The sequence below is a fragment of the Mirounga leonina genome, unplaced genomic scaffold, assembly GCF_011800145.1.
Source record: "Mirounga leonina isolate KUSES-001 unplaced genomic scaffold, KU_Mleo_1.0 Mir_125, whole genome shotgun sequence".
In the NCBI taxonomy this organism is placed as follows: domain Eukaryota; kingdom Metazoa; phylum Chordata; class Mammalia; order Carnivora; family Phocidae; genus Mirounga; species Mirounga leonina.
This window is the reverse complement of record NW_023270305.1, coordinates 67,863,578-67,880,171: the sequence shown is the minus strand read 5'-3', so window position 1 is coordinate 67,880,171 and position 16,594 is coordinate 67,863,578. Positions and strand designations below refer to the sequence as shown.

General features: G+C 38.6%; 1 protein-coding gene across 11 annotated transcripts in view; it reads right to left on the bottom strand.

The window, feature by feature from the left end:
• Window positions 1-16,594, bottom strand: part of THADA (THADA armadillo repeat containing) — a 323,874-nt gene that overhangs the window by 302,539 nt on the left and 4,741 nt on the right. For all 11 annotated transcript variants that reach the window (XM_035001673.1, XM_035001675.1, XM_035001677.1 and 8 more), the window contains exons 5-12: window positions 12,819-12,967; window positions 12,676-12,708; window positions 12,368-12,416; window positions 10,200-10,387; window positions 7,828-7,922; window positions 6,122-6,342; window positions 3,846-4,552; window positions 1,590-1,741 (exon numbers count right to left, since the gene is read on the bottom strand). In XM_035001673.1, the coding sequence (XP_034857564.1) occupies window positions 1,590-1,741; window positions 3,846-4,552; window positions 6,122-6,342; window positions 7,828-7,922; window positions 10,200-10,387; window positions 12,368-12,416; window positions 12,676-12,708; window positions 12,819-12,967 (1,594 nt within the window). The remainder of the gene's footprint in view (window positions 1-1,589; window positions 1,742-3,845; window positions 4,553-6,121; window positions 6,343-7,827; window positions 7,923-10,199; window positions 10,388-12,367; window positions 12,417-12,675; window positions 12,709-12,818; window positions 12,968-16,594) is intronic.

The window sequence follows — 16,594 nt, the reverse complement described above, 5'->3', positions numbered from 1 at the left end:
CTATGGCCAATGTCAGAGAGATTACTGCCTGTGCTCTCTTCAAGGATTTTTATGGTTTTAGGTCTCACATTTAGGTCTTTAATCCATTTTGAGTTTATTTTTGTGTATGGTGAAAGAAAGTGGTCCAGTTTCATTCTTTTGCATGTGGCTGTCCCGTTTTCCCAGCACCACTGTTGAAGACACTATCTTTTTCCTATTGTATATTCATCTCTCCTTTGTCAAAAATTAATTGACCATATAATTGTGGGTTTATTTCTGGGTTTTCTGTTCTATTCCACTGATCTCTGTGTCTATTTTCATGCCAGCACCATACTATTTTAATTACTACCACTCTGTAATATAACTTGAAATGTAAAATTGTGATACCTCCAGTTTTATTTTTCTTTTTCAAGATGGCTTTGGCTAGGGGCACCTGGCTGGCTCAGTTGGTTAAGGATCTGCCTTTGGCTCAGGTCATGATCCCAGAGTCCTGGGATCAAACCCCACATCGGGCTCGAGTCTGCTTCTCCCTCTGCACCGTCCCTCCACCCCCTGCTCATGCTTGTGTGTTCTGTCTCTTGCTTTCTCTCTCAAATAAATAAAATCTTAAAAAAAAAAAAAAAAGATTGCTTTGGCTATTTGAGGTCTTTTGTGGGCCCCATACAAATTTTAGGATTGTTTGTTCTAGTTCTATGAGAAAAGCCATTGGTATTTTGATAGGGACTGCACTAAATGTGTAGATTGCTTTGGGTAGTATAGACATTTTAACAATATTTGTTCTTCCAACCCATGAGCATGAAATGTCTTTCTGTTTCTTTGCATTTGTCTTGAATTCCTTTCATCAGTGTTTTATAGCTTTCAGAGTACAGATCTTTCACCTCTTTGGTTAAATTTATTCCTAGATATTTTATTGGTTTTGATGCAACTGTAAATAGGATTGCTTTCTTAATTTCACTTTCTGCTGCTTCATTATTAGTGTATATGAATGCAACAGATTTCTGTACGTTGATTTTCTACCCTGTGACTTTACTGAACTCATTTATCAGTTCTAGTGTTCTCCCATTTTATATGCTGCTCCAATGCTTCCTCTCCTTTAATCACATTTAACGTGTTTCTAATCAACACTACCTACTCTGTTCTGAGACCCCCAAGTCCTTATGCATAAAGGGCACTTATATCTGTATTGTCTTCTAAGAGTTTCCAGTTGTTTTATACAGGTTTTCTTCTTCCTTCAACTAAAATTTAAATAGCCCGAAAAGTCTACACGTTTCACTTTTTTTTTTTTTTAAGTATTTATTTATTTGAGAGGGAGAGCGAATGAGAGAGAAACCACAAGCAGGGGGAGTGGCAGAGAGAGGGAGATGCAGGCTCCCCACCGAGCAGGACCCGCCCCACCCCCTCCCAATGCAGGGCTTATTCCCAGGACCCTGGGATCATGACCTGAGCCACCCAGGCGCCCCTACACTTTTCACTTTCAATTCTTCCTCCTTACGGATCCCTTAAAACAGTGCTGGGCTCAACACAGGGGCCTCTATATTGGACTGCTAACTGGATAAATAAATCAGGGATCTACTGTATGTATGAAATTCCCAGGTATTTTGTTTACTTACCTGGCAGTGCTGATGAATTAAGCCTTGTTTTATTCTTGCACTGGACACAAGGTTCCTCCAGGCATCAGTTGCAGACTGAAGATGTCCATGAGCTCTAGCTGTTCGCAGACATGCCATCAAAGCTCCCAGAGCCCCTCTACTATTGTGAGACCCTAAGGATGGAAAAGATTGTTCTTGTCTCAAAAGCACAAAATAACACAGATAACTACTGTGCTATGCAACAACTGTCACAATTTTCATTTTGCAATTAACATTGTATTTCAAGAAATAAAAATCACAGTTTAAATTCTTTTTTTTTTTTTTAAAGATTTTATTTATTTATTTGAGAGAGAGAGAATGAGAGAGAGCAAGCACATGAGAGGGGGGAGGGTCAGAGGGAGAAGCAGACTCCCCGCCGAGCAGGGAGCCCGATGCGGGACTCGATCCCGGGACTCCAGGATCATGACCTGAGCCGAAGGCAGTCGCTTAACCCACCGAGCCACCCAGGTGCCCTCACAGTTTAAATTCTAACATGAATTAAAGTCCCTAGGATAAAATAATCATTATTGAAAAGGATTTGACAGTTCTTGTGTCAATCATTTCAAGTAAGCATAATCCCCTTATGTTAACTTCAAGAAATCATTATTTTTTGCTGTTTTTAACTTTTCCTTGACACTTAGAAATGAACCAGGAAGTGATTCAGGGGAAAAAAATCAGGTGGAGAAATATTTAAAACAGTAAGAATAACTAAAATGACTTTCAGCCAAAATTAGGGAAAACACTTTAGTGGCTAAATATCATTATTTCTCTAAAAACAAACACTAAACCTCTCTACATATTTTGGAGTTACTGTTTCTCCCTAGTAAAAAAGATAAAAGGAGGACTACAAGGAGCCTGATGCTTTTGGAGGCTAGGACATCAGTCACTACTAACAGGATAAGGAACCCTGGCTCAAAGGGAACACTGATAAAAAAAAAAAGAGAGACTGCCTTACTTCAGAACAGATTCATGAATCTTGAACTTTAGATGGCTTCTCAAAAAGGCAAGAACAATTGTTGTTAAAAACTACAAATAATGAAAAAAAAACCCAACTACAAATAATGGCTTATTTTTGTGTATAGGAATCAGATTTTTCCAGCTATCTGATGGTTACTTTTTGAAAGTTTTCAATTATTTTTAGTTGTAAATACTCTTTTTTTTTTAGAGAGAGTGCCTGTGCACCCGGGGGCGGGGGGTAGGTTGAGGGGGGGCAGAGGGAGACAAATAGAATCTTAAGCAGGCTCCATGCTCAGCACAGTACCCAATGCAGGGCTTGATCTCATGACCCTGAGATCATGACTGAGCTGAAATCAAGAGTTGAACGCTGGGGCACCTGGGTGGCTCAGTCGGTTAAGTATCTGCCTTCAGCTCAGGTCACGATCCCAGCATCCTGGGATCGAGCCCCACATCGGGCTCCCTGCTCAGCAGAGAGCCTGCTTCTCCCTCTCCCGCTCCCCTTCCCCCTACTTGTTCTCTCTCTCTCTTTCTCTCTAGCACTCTCAAATAAATACGTAAAATTTAAAAAAAGAAAAAAAAAAAGTTGAATGCTTAGCCAAATGACCCACCCAGGCATCCCTTGTTGTAAATATTCTTAAACTATGATGTAGAGTACCATATTTCTGCTTTGTTAAGCAGAATACAGTAATTTTAAGATTCACATGAGAAGTCATGGTCATCATTTATATATTAATTACTGAACTATGCTTTAATGCAGTGATTCCTTCAGGGTTACTGAGTTTCAGTGAAATGTTTACCCCCTATTCTAAATGACTACAGACAGTTGTTTCTTGAGGTCACACATCTACATTTTTTTGTCTCTTCCCTAGAGACAAAAACTTGCTGCTGCCAGTTTACCTGTCCTGATCCTTGCCAAAAACAATGTTTAATTACTGTCTCAATCACTAGAATAAGAACTTATATAAAACACTCAAACTTTCGTTCCAGTCTAACAACCTAACAAATAAGAACTTGGTAAAATGAATTAAAACGAGTAAGAAAGGGAACCTTATAATAACTGGAATCAATCCTTAGCCTGTAGAAATGACTTCAGCCAAAAAAAACTCCACTCCACTCTGGAGAGAAACATTAGTCTCAATCTGAAATCTCTATCGTCAATACCCTCTTTTACTATTTACAGAAGTGGTAATATTTAAATTTGAATATGGTCCACATCTGCCTAGCTACCTACCCTTAAACATCTTAACCAGAAATTACTGAAAGAACGATTCCTTTTCTTACCAGTTTTAGTATCAGCAGAAGTTTGAAGAATCTTTACCATGTAGCTTAAGCTTTCAGGGCTGCAGTTCAATAATTTTGGCAAGTAATAATCAATCACGTAAGATTTCTGATCCAGATTTCCTTCACACAGTATAAAAAGGAGAGGAGAAACCCAAGTCTCATGCCACTCATCAATCCAAGTACTGTCGACGGCCTGGGACTTCAAATGACTCTTGTGATTTCTGAACATGGTTTCCAAGAGGTCACTTGCATAAGGTACCAAGGACTGGTCTCCCATCACCTCTAAGATTTGTGATGGAATAGTTTTAGCTAGTGCCAAAATATGTCCAATTCCTACGTAATCTACTAAACAACCAAGGCATGCGTATTTCCCTTTCACATGCCATTCCAATTGCAGAAGACTTTCAGTCAGATCACAGATGAAACGATCCGCAGCCAAACCTGACGTTTCAGAGTCTGACTTTTCTTTAGTGAGCTGGTGCATTTGGAGAATATTTCTGAATATAATTTTGGTTTGGTGTCTCAAAGCATCCAGTGGATATTCCCAGTGGGTATAGACATATTCTAAAAGTCTCCCAACTACACTTGAATTTCCATTCAGACTGTCCTTTAGGCTTGGGGAACTTGATTCAAGGACATGTATGGCTGAATTAGTCCAGGACGCCAAAATTCTAGACAGAAACAATTCCAGAGTCGATTCCTTGATCCTGAAGAGAAATGAACAATGTTATTATAAACTGACTAGTAACAGAAATTTCATTTTATAATCATCTAGATTTTAAAAATATAAAAGACAAAGAATGATCAGAAAATTCAGTAATTATTAAATTTACAATGACAAAAAATTACAAACAAGGCCAAAACAGAGCTCAAATTTATAAATGAATCTTTTCATCTTATAGAAATAATCCAAAAAGGGACACAAGAAAACTTTTGGGAGTGATGGAAATGTTTATTATTTTGATTTTGATAATGGTTTCACAGGTGTTTCAAAACATACGGAGAGGGGGAGCACCTGGGTGGCTCAGTCGTTAAGCGTCTGCCTTCGGCTCAAGTCATGATCCCAGGGCCCTGGGATCAAGCCCCTCATCGGGCTCCCTGCTCGGCAGGAAGCCTGCTTCTCCCTCTCCCACTCTCCCTGCTTGTATTCCTTCTCTCCCTGTGTTTCTGTCAAATAAATACATAAAATCTTTGGGAAAAAAAAAAACATACTGAGAGGGGTGCCTGGGTGGCTCAGTTGGTTAAGTGACCAACTCTTGATTTTGGCTCAGGTCATATCTCAGGATCACGAGATCAAGCTCCGCATCGGGCTCTGCACTGGGCGTGAAGCCTGCTTAAGACTCTCTCTCTTCCTTTCCCTTTGCCCCTCCCCGCCAATCCTTCTCTAAAGAAATAATAATAATAATTTTTACATTCCTTTAAAATATGCACAATTTTCACATATACATAAGCTGAAAAACATGTAAAAATTATTTTAGAACACAGTACTTTTCTTCCTTTACCTACATATTCATTACTATCAAGTTGTAACTATGGTTTGACATTTTAAGCACACAATCACTTTCAGGCATTATGAAAAAAACACCAAAATAAACCACAAAACACAATCCAATGAAGTCTAAAGAGCTGGTTACAATTCTGGCTCAGGTGCTTATTAGCAATATACTCTTAAGTTTTAGCATTTACTTTTCTAACTTCACTTTACCTACTCAACACATTAGATCTCCTATCCTATCTATCAGACATGTGAGGCTCATACTGAATTACCTATGTTGACATTGTTTATAAACTAAAATGCAGCATTAGAGACTAAATGTTAACATTAACATTAAAAATGTTCAGTACAGGTTAACCTGCACCAATAATATCTGTAACTCCCTCCACTCATCATTTCATCTTCTCTTGGTCTATTTTCACACCCATTTCATTGCCTATATGTTATCTTCCCTTTTTCTTTTTTTAAGATTTTATTTATTTATTTGACAGAGGGAGAGAGTGCGTGCACAAGCAGGGGAACGGCAGGCTGAGGGAGAAGCAGGCTCCCCGCTGAGCAAGGAGCCCAGTGTGGGACTCGATCCCAGTACCCTGAGATCATGACCTGTGCCGAAGGCAGACGCTTAACTGACTGAGCCACCCAGGAGTTCCTGTTATCTTCCTTTTAATTCAGGATTATCCTGAGCACTTTTCACGGAATTACTAAGTATACTAGTTCAGTTGCCATTTTTGAAATGCCTGACAAGCAAAACAGAATGGGAGGCAGTAGCATGAAAACTCACTGTGAACTCAAGGTGAACAAGACATGCACAATATTCAAGAGCAGGGCCTCCCCACTTAGGCCCATACTCCCATTCTGCCAGTCCAACATGGTGAGTGTCCCCTGACACAGGAATAAGAGAGTTGACTGCGAGACATCAGTACAACAGAGGCTCCTGCAGCAGTTCAAAAACCAGTCGGGGATGCTGGTGCAGTCCACTGAACGGAGAAGCAAACTACTAATCTGGAAGAACATAACAGAGCTAACATGTTAAAAGGCCTCGAAAACTTTTCAGATATTTCAAAATGTAAATCCAAAATTCCCTTTCCCCTGAAACATCCTAGGAACCTAAAGATGAGAAGCCACAAATGTTGAAATTATTATATCAAAAGGGAAAAAAATTAAATCTAAGTACATGAACCATTTTTGCTGGTTTGAATGTACTAGTAGAGCAAAACATATCGCCACCTGCAGGTGGATGAGCTTAACTAATGCTTTTCAGAGGTGATTTTAGAAATCAAATTGCTAAATTGTATCCAGTGATAAATACTTTGTGTGATCTCATAGAAGAGTACACAACTATTTTGCAAAAAGTCAGGTAAATAGCTAAAATAAGTTTCTAGATAATATACTAAGGAAGAAAAAACTTGCTAGTACTGAATACAAGAATTACAGTCCAAATTATCAATTATACTTTCCATCTGACCAAATACACTGAAAAATTGATTCTAACATGCTTCCCATCTAAAGTAAAATATTTGGGGGGCGCCTGTGTGGCATGGTCGGTAGAGCATCCGACTCCTTGTTTCAGCTCAGGTCATAATCTCAGGGTCGTGGGATCCAGCCCTGCGTTGGGCTCTGCACTCAGTGCTGAGTCTGCTTGGGATTCTCTCTCCCTCTCCCTCTGCTCCTCCTGCTCATGCTTGCTCTCTTGCACTCTCTCTCAAATAAATAAATAAATCTTTTATAATTGAATAAATAAATAAAAGTACAACATTTGGGTTATTCTTTTTTTTTTTTTTTTTTAAGTAGGCTCCACGCTGAATTCACAACCCTGAGATCAAGGCCTGAGCTGAAATTAAGAGTTGGACGCTTAATCAACTGAGTCACCCAGGCTCCCCTGGGTTATTCTTAATAAAAAGGACATATTTATCAAAAAGTAACGACTTCATGTATCTACACATTAACCTCTGCATACTTTTAATATTGTATCTCTTATAATACTGAGAGATGGAACAGAACAAACAGTACTAGAAACAAACTAGAAGGATATACCCAAAAAAATGTTGATAGTGATTATCTTTGCAAGATGGATTTATAGGTGACTGCTATTGTCTTCTTTCTGCTTTTTCTGCATTTTTGGGCTGTTTCTTATTGTAAGAGAAAAAAAACACCAGAAAGATTCTGACTATGCAGAAAGAAAATTTTAATTCACTTCTTTAAAAATATTTTTATAAAACAAGTCTAGGGGCGCCTGGGTGGCTCAGTCATCAAGCATCTGCCTTTGGCTCAGGTCATGATACCAGGGTCCTGGGATCAAGCCCCTCGTTGGACTCTCTGCTCAGCGGGGAGCCTGCTTCTCCCTCTCCCACTCCCCCTGCTTGTGTTCCCTCTCTCGCTGTGTCTCTCTCTGTCAAATAAATAAATAAAATCTTAAAAAAAACAAACAAAATCAAACATGTGTCTAATTATCAATAAAGTACAATTCTACAAAGGAGATGCACTCACCAAATCAGGAATCTTTTCAGGGGGATGAAACATAGCCTTAATAAAAAGAATAACAGCTAATCCAGACGTACTCTGAATTGTCTGTAAGAGGTCATCTATTTGACAAAAAAGTAGACAGCATGTATTAAATGACAATAGATACTTTGGTCCAGTGGAAAAAGTACATGGTGCAGGGTCAGACAGTCCTGGGTGCAATTTCTAGCATGACCACTTCCTAGGTTGAACAGACCTTGGGCAAGTTATTTAATCTCCCGGGGACCCAGCATTCTCTTCTATAAAATGAGAAAATATAACCGCTATTTGACAGTTATTATAAAGTTTAAATGCATAATTAACATAAGGTTTTTATGCCCAGCACATAAATGCTTCATTGATGTGATTCCCTCCTCTCTCCTCTAACCCCCACTCTCTCTTCCTCTGCCCCCAGCACATGTAGCAGCAATACCACCTGTCTCTCCTGCACTGATGCCACTCCATCCCAACCCCCACATATATTACTTCTTCTTAACGTGATTTCAGGGCTTGTGTAAAGAGCCTGCATCAGTGCTAACTGCAAACTTTGCTATTACCGGCACTGTACCCAGTGCAACCAATCTTGGCTTGCTATCTTCTCCTTGTTTTCTATCAGCCTCTGTTTTGTGAGAAAGTTTACCAAATATGGTGAATCATTCAACCTGGGCTAAGAATCATAAATACCTACCATAAACTACCTAATAAACATCCATTCTGTCCTTTATCCCTGCTAACAGAACTGTGACTGGCGCATCCATGTACTCAGCCAAAGGCAGGACACTTGCTTCCTCTATCTTCCTTGCAACTAAAGGTAGCCATGAGCGTTCAGGCCAATGGGCTGTAAGCAGGTACTTGGGTCCTTTTGTTTTTCTGATTAAAGGTAAGGATGCAACTGGCCTTCCTTCCTGCCTTACACACAGACATAATGTCTGGAGCTACAGCAGTCAAATGGCAGCCATGATGCAACAAATGTGGGCGTGAAAGCCAACATGCTGAAGACAGCAGAGCAGAAAGGCAGAAATGTTTGGGTCCTAGCCCACAAACAGCCATTCGGGATCGCCTGCCGCTGAACTTCACGTTCTGTGGGGGCACAGGGAGGCACATTTGCTGAAGTCCCTGAAATTTAGTTTTCTGTTACCTGTAGCCAAACACTTGACTGATACGGGAAGCTTTAAAACCCTGGGGAAGAACAGCACTGGATAGACCCCAATCAACTGCTCAAAAAAGAGGCTGCTTGTATTAAAATCAGGTCTTCCCTACATTTCACCAGTCTTTTTTTTTTTTAAATAACGAAGTCTCTTTTAAAAAGCAAGTATTCTCTGAAAAGATGTCTGTAAATTGTGTCTCAAACTAACTTTCCTTTCCTTTTAATAACTACCTGAGATCCTAGCCTAAATAAATAAATAAATAAATAAATAAATAAATAAATAAATAAATAAAACTATCCGGACAAGATAGCTAGCACTTTCACTAGTTACCAGGATTCAAGACATATAAACAATGAGGTACTATTTTTTTCCCATTAGCCTAGCAAAACTGGAGTCAGTTACTGCTCTTTACAAACAAAAACTGTAAACTGATCCCAAGAATTTTTTAATAAGTTAATAATACTCATGCATGCATGACTATACAGAACATGAAGTAAAGGTCTTTATAAAAGGGAATTAATTTTTTATAAATACTTATGTGTTAAGTATCATTTTTTGGTTAATCTTACTGTAATATCACACAATGATTTAGAAAACACCCAAAACAAGTGTACAGCTTAATGAATTATTTGAAGGTGAACACCCTTGTACCCAGCATCCAAGGTGAGAAATCGAACTCAGGCACCCAGCCCAGAAGGCTTTTATGAAGAGAGACTTCCTCTCATTAACTATTTGGCTTCCCAGTAACACAGTTCATTTGGATAGAAGCAACATATGAGAGATATAGGGGGACAATGACCACCCTCCACAAGGACTACTGTCGTTACTTGAAGATAATGCCTGCTGCTAAGGAGAAATGTATGGGTTACATTCACCTTTCCAGATCTTCCATTCAAATTTGGAAATCTCTTACCAAGAATTTTCTTTTGCCACTTAAAGTCTGCAGCTTTTCAACACTAAGACTGTTAGGTTTTCTTCTTTACAATACACACATCCACATTTAGAAAAGTTCTTCAATATTAGCCCTTGCAGAATTGGCACATTTGAAAGAAAAAGCATTAAAACCTCATAATCCAGGGCCTTTCCCCATTTTAAGGGGCTGGGGGAGAAGAAGTTCTACATCTCAGCTACGTATCAAACATTTCATACCATTATTAGCAAAAGCTGAATGACACTCAATTATAATCATCATTTTTATGGTTTTACACTTACCATCGCTTAAAAACTTGGTGAAAATACTCAGCAATCCACACATACTTTGCCATGTGGGAGAACCGGAAGTCTTCAAATGAATTCTCTGAAAGTCTTGTATTTTCTGCACTAACATCACTGAAACTCTAGTGCCTACCAACAAGTCATTCATCAACTGCGTTTGAACTATATGATTTCCAGCAAATTTTCTATAATGAAGAAAAGACGTTATTACAAAAGAAAAGTCACATAAAAATGTCCCCATTTCTATCTCTCTGCAAAAGAAACATTCCTCAAAGGGCCAAAATTCATTTTAGATTATACTAGACATTTATGCCTCTCTCTTCCATTCCCATAAACATTCCAATTATGGGACATTTACTGCAAACTTTCAACACTCTGACCTCAACATTTTCCTCCTTCTCAGCTAATGACTAACCTCACACTTCACTTTTTTTAAGAGTAAAAATAAAAGATCAAGAAAGAATGCCACAATTTCTTTCTTTCTTTTTTTTTTAAGATTTTATCTATTTGTCAGAGAGAGAGAGAGCACACAAGCAAGGGATGCGACAGAGGAGAAGCAGGCTCCCGCTGAGCAGGGAGCCTGATGCAGGACTCAATCCCAGGACCCTGGGATCATGACCTGAGCCAAAGGCAGATGCTTAACCGACTGAGCCACCCAGGTGTCCCAAGAATGCCACAATTTCTAAACTTGAACACTCTCTCAACCTTGATACGCTTTCTTCACTTGGCTTCCAAGACACCAGGCTCTCCTCCATTTTCTCCTACTTCACCATCACTCCTTCCTAGACACCTTGGCTAATTCATCCTTTTCTCCCCAACCTCTTTATGTTACAGCTCTCCACAACTCAGTCTTTACTCTCCCTCTTTGGTCCACCTACTTTGGTCCCTTGATGCTGATCTCATCTAGCTCATAAACTTTAAATTATAATCTATATATGCTGATAATTCCCAAATTTGTATCTCCAGCCTGAACATCTCTTGCTAATCCCAGACTTGTATATGCAACTTCCTACTCAATACCTTCACTTGGATGTCTAACAGACATCTCCAACCACATGAACTCATCTTCAACTCCAAACCTGCTCCACCTGTTGGGATCTCTAACCTACAAAAACTTTGTCATCACCCTTGACCTCCCTCTTCCCTACTCTATCTGTAAGAAAATCCTGTTGGCCCTACTTTCAAAATATATCCAGAATCAGACCACCTCCACTGCTACTCCTGGCTTAAGTCACTCTCATCTCTCCCTTGGATTACTGCAATGGCCTCCTAACTGGTCTCCCAGCTTCTATCCTTGCCCCGCTCCCCTCAGTCTATTCTCAACACAGCAGAAAATAGGAAGACTGGCTACAAGTCTGTTGAAGAGTAAAAACCAGCAAATAACTGGCTTACCTCTAGAGAAGGTAAAACAACATGCACAGATAAGGCAGGAACACCATAGTGCAAACAAGAGAATCAGGTAAATATATGAACAATGAATGTCAAATGCCACAACCTCAGCTTTCTTCACTCCCTCAGCAACCAGAATATTAAGCCAATGGTTTGATTGCATGGTGAATCTGTTACCCATGCAAAAAGACCTGATGATATTGATATCAAAGGTTTTCCAAAGAAATAGCCTAGCTAAACAATAAAACCTGCAATCAACCCCACCCATATGCACAGATTCAAATCAACTCTCAGTGCCCCATCCTTAAATATGAGCGCTTGGCCAAAAATCACCAGACTTCTGACAAAAGCTTCTAGCAACGAATATAGTGACTGAAAGCATCAAACAGAAAAAAAGCAACTTAGAAGAAATAGGACTATGTAAAGATAAGAAACTATTTAAAAAAAACAAAACAAAATGCTACATTGATAGCCTCAGAAAGATAACAAGATATTTCATATTTCATTCATAAAATAAGAACAGGATGCTATAAGTAAGGAACACTCAGGGAGAAAGGAGCTCATTCTCACATTCTCCTAAGAATTTATTTGTTTTTTTCAATTAAATATCAAACCTCTAAAGAATAAATTTCAATAATCAGGTCTAATGTTAACAGAGAGGGATGGAATGAAGCAAGTTCTGGAAACTTTTTCTTAAACTTCCTTTGTACAAAGACAACACACAACCTCAGGCGTACAGGCACATCCCCATAAGCATCCAAACACGTAATACTTGCCTATTTTCTTCTGAGATTTCAATTAAACTCTTCTGCAGAAAATGAAGCACTGAAACCAAAAGAACACATAATGACAAAGCAGAACCTAAAACTGTAAACTTTAATGTCAGTATAGGAAAATACTTTAAGTTAGTGCTACCTATAATGGGATCACGGTACAGAAGTAGGAATTTAAAAGGAAGGGGCATGATGTACCTTAGTAATCTGCAAGACTCTACCCATTGCCAAGAAAGTGAAAAAGAACCAGTTCTAAAATGACTCATACAAGCAGTTACCCCCTCAGAATAAAATAAAATAACAGGACTTACCATTTTTAAGAAGATTATTAACTCCTGCTCTACCTGTGGGGATAAAAAAATTAACACTGGTAAGGAGCCCCAGGACCAAAATTAACATCATTTAAAAACAATGATGTAATGATAGAAAAAGTACTACACAAGAGCTGGCTTACCCAAGTCAAAGTTTTCCATACAGGAAGATATATTGTCAGTTACTTTCCTGTAAGAACATAGGTCAGTAGTATTCAATTCTTCCTGAAGACGAGAAGTAAAACTTTGTATAGCCTCAGTTAGAAAAAATTCAGGTAGGCCATTTAGTGAGCTGGAAAAAAAACCAAGTATTAAATATCTGACAACCATGTAGCAAGTGGATATATGAAGTGGGGAGAGAATCATACAAATGAAGGAATACTGAACTATGCCTTCAAAATACAGCCAGAAAATTTTAACTTCATGCCACAGTCATTGGAACTCCTTGCCTCCATCTTGCTCTCCGCCTCAAAAGAGTAGCCAGAGTGATATTATAAAAACACCATGTTAGTCTTTTGCCTAAAATCGTCCAACAATGTCCCTCTCAAATTAGACGCCATAGTGCTGACAATGACTTACAAGACTCTACACACTCTAACGCCACCATTATCTCTCCAGCCTCATCTTAATCCGTGTTCACTTAGCTCTAACTACATGGCCTCCCTTGTTGCGATGATATACCAAAGCCTTTGCTCTTGCCATTTACTCCACCTGACATGCTTCCCTCAAATAGACCCAATAACCATTCCCTCATCCCTTTCAGGTCAATCTCAAATATCACCTTATCAATGACATTTGAGCAAAGACATCTGAAGTGACCTCCATAAACTGTAACCGTCACCTCGTCCTTGGTGCTCCCATCCCCCACTCACTGTCTTATTTTTCTCCATAGCATTTATTTCATCTAATCCTAATTTACTATATATTAGGATATTATATATCCCAATTTATTTTGACTATTTTCAATCTTGGTCTTAGAACGTAACTTCCAGGGGTGCCCGGGTGGCTCAACTGGTCAAGCGTCCGACTCTTCATTTTGGCTCAGGTCATGATCTCAGGGTCATGGGTCAAGTCCCGCACCAGGCTCCTCGTGGGGAGTCTGCTTGAGATTCTTTTTTTTTTTTTTTTAAGATTTTATTTATTTATTTGACAGAGAGAGACACAGTGAGAGAAGGAACACAAGCAGGGGGAGTGGGAGAGGGAGAAGCAGGCTTCCCGCAGAGCAGGGAGCCTGATGTGGGGCTTGATGCCAGGATCCTGGGATCATGACCTGAGCCGAAGGCAGACGCTTAACAACTGAGCCACCCAGGCGCCCCTCTGTTTGAGATTCTCTCTCCCTCTCCCTCTGCCCCTCCTCCCCCCACCCCGCACTCTCACTCTCTCTCTCAAATAAATAAATCTTAAAAAAAAAAAAAAAAAAGAATGTAACCTCCATTCTAAACTGTTTTATTCACTGTATCCTCAATGCCTAGAACACTTACTTGACATATAGTTAGATGGTCAATAAAAATTTACTTAATAGATAAATTCCATTAGCGTCAATTTTACTTCAATTAATCTAAATGAAAACCAGTAAGCGTTTTTAAAAAAATTTGACTGAACAGTTCTAACACTCTTCTGGAAGAAAAAGAATTTAGAAATAGGAATAGTCTGAAAAAGAAAAGTCACCAGAGGGGTGACTTACTCCAGCATATAATTAAACTACATTATCAAACTATAGTAAATAAAAGTGTGATGTTGGTGAGTAAACAAACAGACCTAAGTCTAAAACCAAATCTATGTTTATACAGGAACACAGAACATAATAAAATGGCATTCCACATATATAGGAAAGATGGACTATTCAAAAGTTTGGGGATAGGTGGTTCCCCAATATGGAAAAGAAAACTAAATTGGATCTCTAACTTACACTCCACTCAAAGCTTAGTTCCAGATGAAGTATTTTAAGAAAAGACAAGGAAGTAATTTTATATGCTTTTATAGTAGAGAAAGCATCCATAAGGAAGGCATGAAACTCAGAAATCTATATAAAGAAAAATACTAGTGGGTTTGATTACCAAGAAAAATTTTGTAATTTTTATAAAGCAAACACACCACAAAGAAAGTTTAAAGGCAAGTAATAAAACAAAGGAATATTTGGCACATAATCTATATAGAGCTCTTATACCCATGCCCTTCTTTATTGGCATGGGTATAAGAGAGGCTAAAGGTGTGAGAGTATTGCTTCCCAGCTATTCTTACAACCAGAAGGAGGGTATATGACCCAATCTTGACAACAAAAAGTGATAGGAAGTTTCCTGGGACCTTCTGCAAAATGTTTTTTCTCTCCAATAAAATGAGATGGAAAAGAGGAAATTTCCTTTTCTTTTTTTTTTTGGATGCTATCATGTCTGTATAAGGTGGCTGTAACTGCTACAGCCCCCTTGTAATTCTGAAAGAAGATACGGCCAACACATGGGAGAAAAATGGAAAACATCAAGATCTTTGATGACATTGTTGACTACTTCCCCAAATCCTAGAACTGGCCAGTATCTGATCACTTGCTTTTTGACACATTAAATAAATTTACTTAAATAAGAAAAAGAAAGGACACTCTAACAAGGAAACATACAAAAGATATATAATCACAAATAGTAAAACTCCACATATTAAAAAATGTTCAATCTCACTAGTAATCTTGGAAATGAAAAGTAAAACCTAGTATTATTTTTTTACCCATTAGAAATGGTTTAAAGATTATCCAGTGTTTGAAAGATATGAAGACACTGGCACTCTCATTCATTGTTAGTAGGAGTATCAACTGGAATAGCTTTGGGGGAGTACAGTTTAGCAATGGCTTTGGTCAAGAAATTCCACTTATAGGAATTTATCTCAGGGAAATACACATAACAATCATATATGTATTTAAGAATATCACTGCATCATTGTTGGAATAATGAAAACAAAACAAACTAAATATCAATGGAAAAGTGATTAAGTAATATGTAATGCAGTCCATAAAAATTTTGGTATATCCATATTATGGGAATATTTATAAGTGTAGGAAAATATAAGAACTTCTGGTGGGAACATAAAATAGTGCAGACGCTATGAAAAACAATATGGAGGTTCCTCAGGGAATTAAAAATAGAATTACCATATGATCCAGTAATCACATTTCTGGGTATATATCCAAAAGAACTGAAAGCAGGATCTCAAAGAGATATTTACAGACCCATGTTCATAGCAGCACTGTTCACAATACCAAGAGGAGGAAGCAACCCAGATGTCTATCAACAGATGAATGAATGAATACAATGTGGTACATATGGACAATGGAATGTAATTCAGCCTTAAAAAGGACAAAAATCCTGCCACATGCTACCACATGGATGAACCTTGAGAATATTATGCTAAGTAAAATAAGCCAATCAAAAAAAAATAAATACAAATATTCCACTTATATGAGGTAACTAAAGTAATCAAATTCATAGAAACAGAAAGTAGAACTGTGGTAGCCAGGGGCTAGGGAGAGGAGGAAATGGGGATTTACTGCTTAATATTTACAGAGTTTCAGTTTTACAAGATGAAGAAACTCTGGAGATCCACTGCACAACAATGTAAATATACTTAACACTCAAAAATGGTTAAGATGGCAAATTTTATGTTGTATGTTTTTTCACACAAATAAAAAAAAAAAGAATAAGAACTATGCTGACATGAAAGTATCTCTAAGATATTCTTCAGTGAAAAAACAAGCTACAGAGCAATAAGTATAGTCCCAGGGCGCCTGGGTGGCTCAGTTGTTAAGCATCTGCCTTCAGCTCAGGTCATGATCCCAGGGTCCTCGGATCGAGTCCCACATCGGGCTCCCTGCTCCGCGGGAAGCCTGCTTCTCCCTCTCCTACTCCCCCTGCTTGTGTTCCCTCTCTGGCTGTGT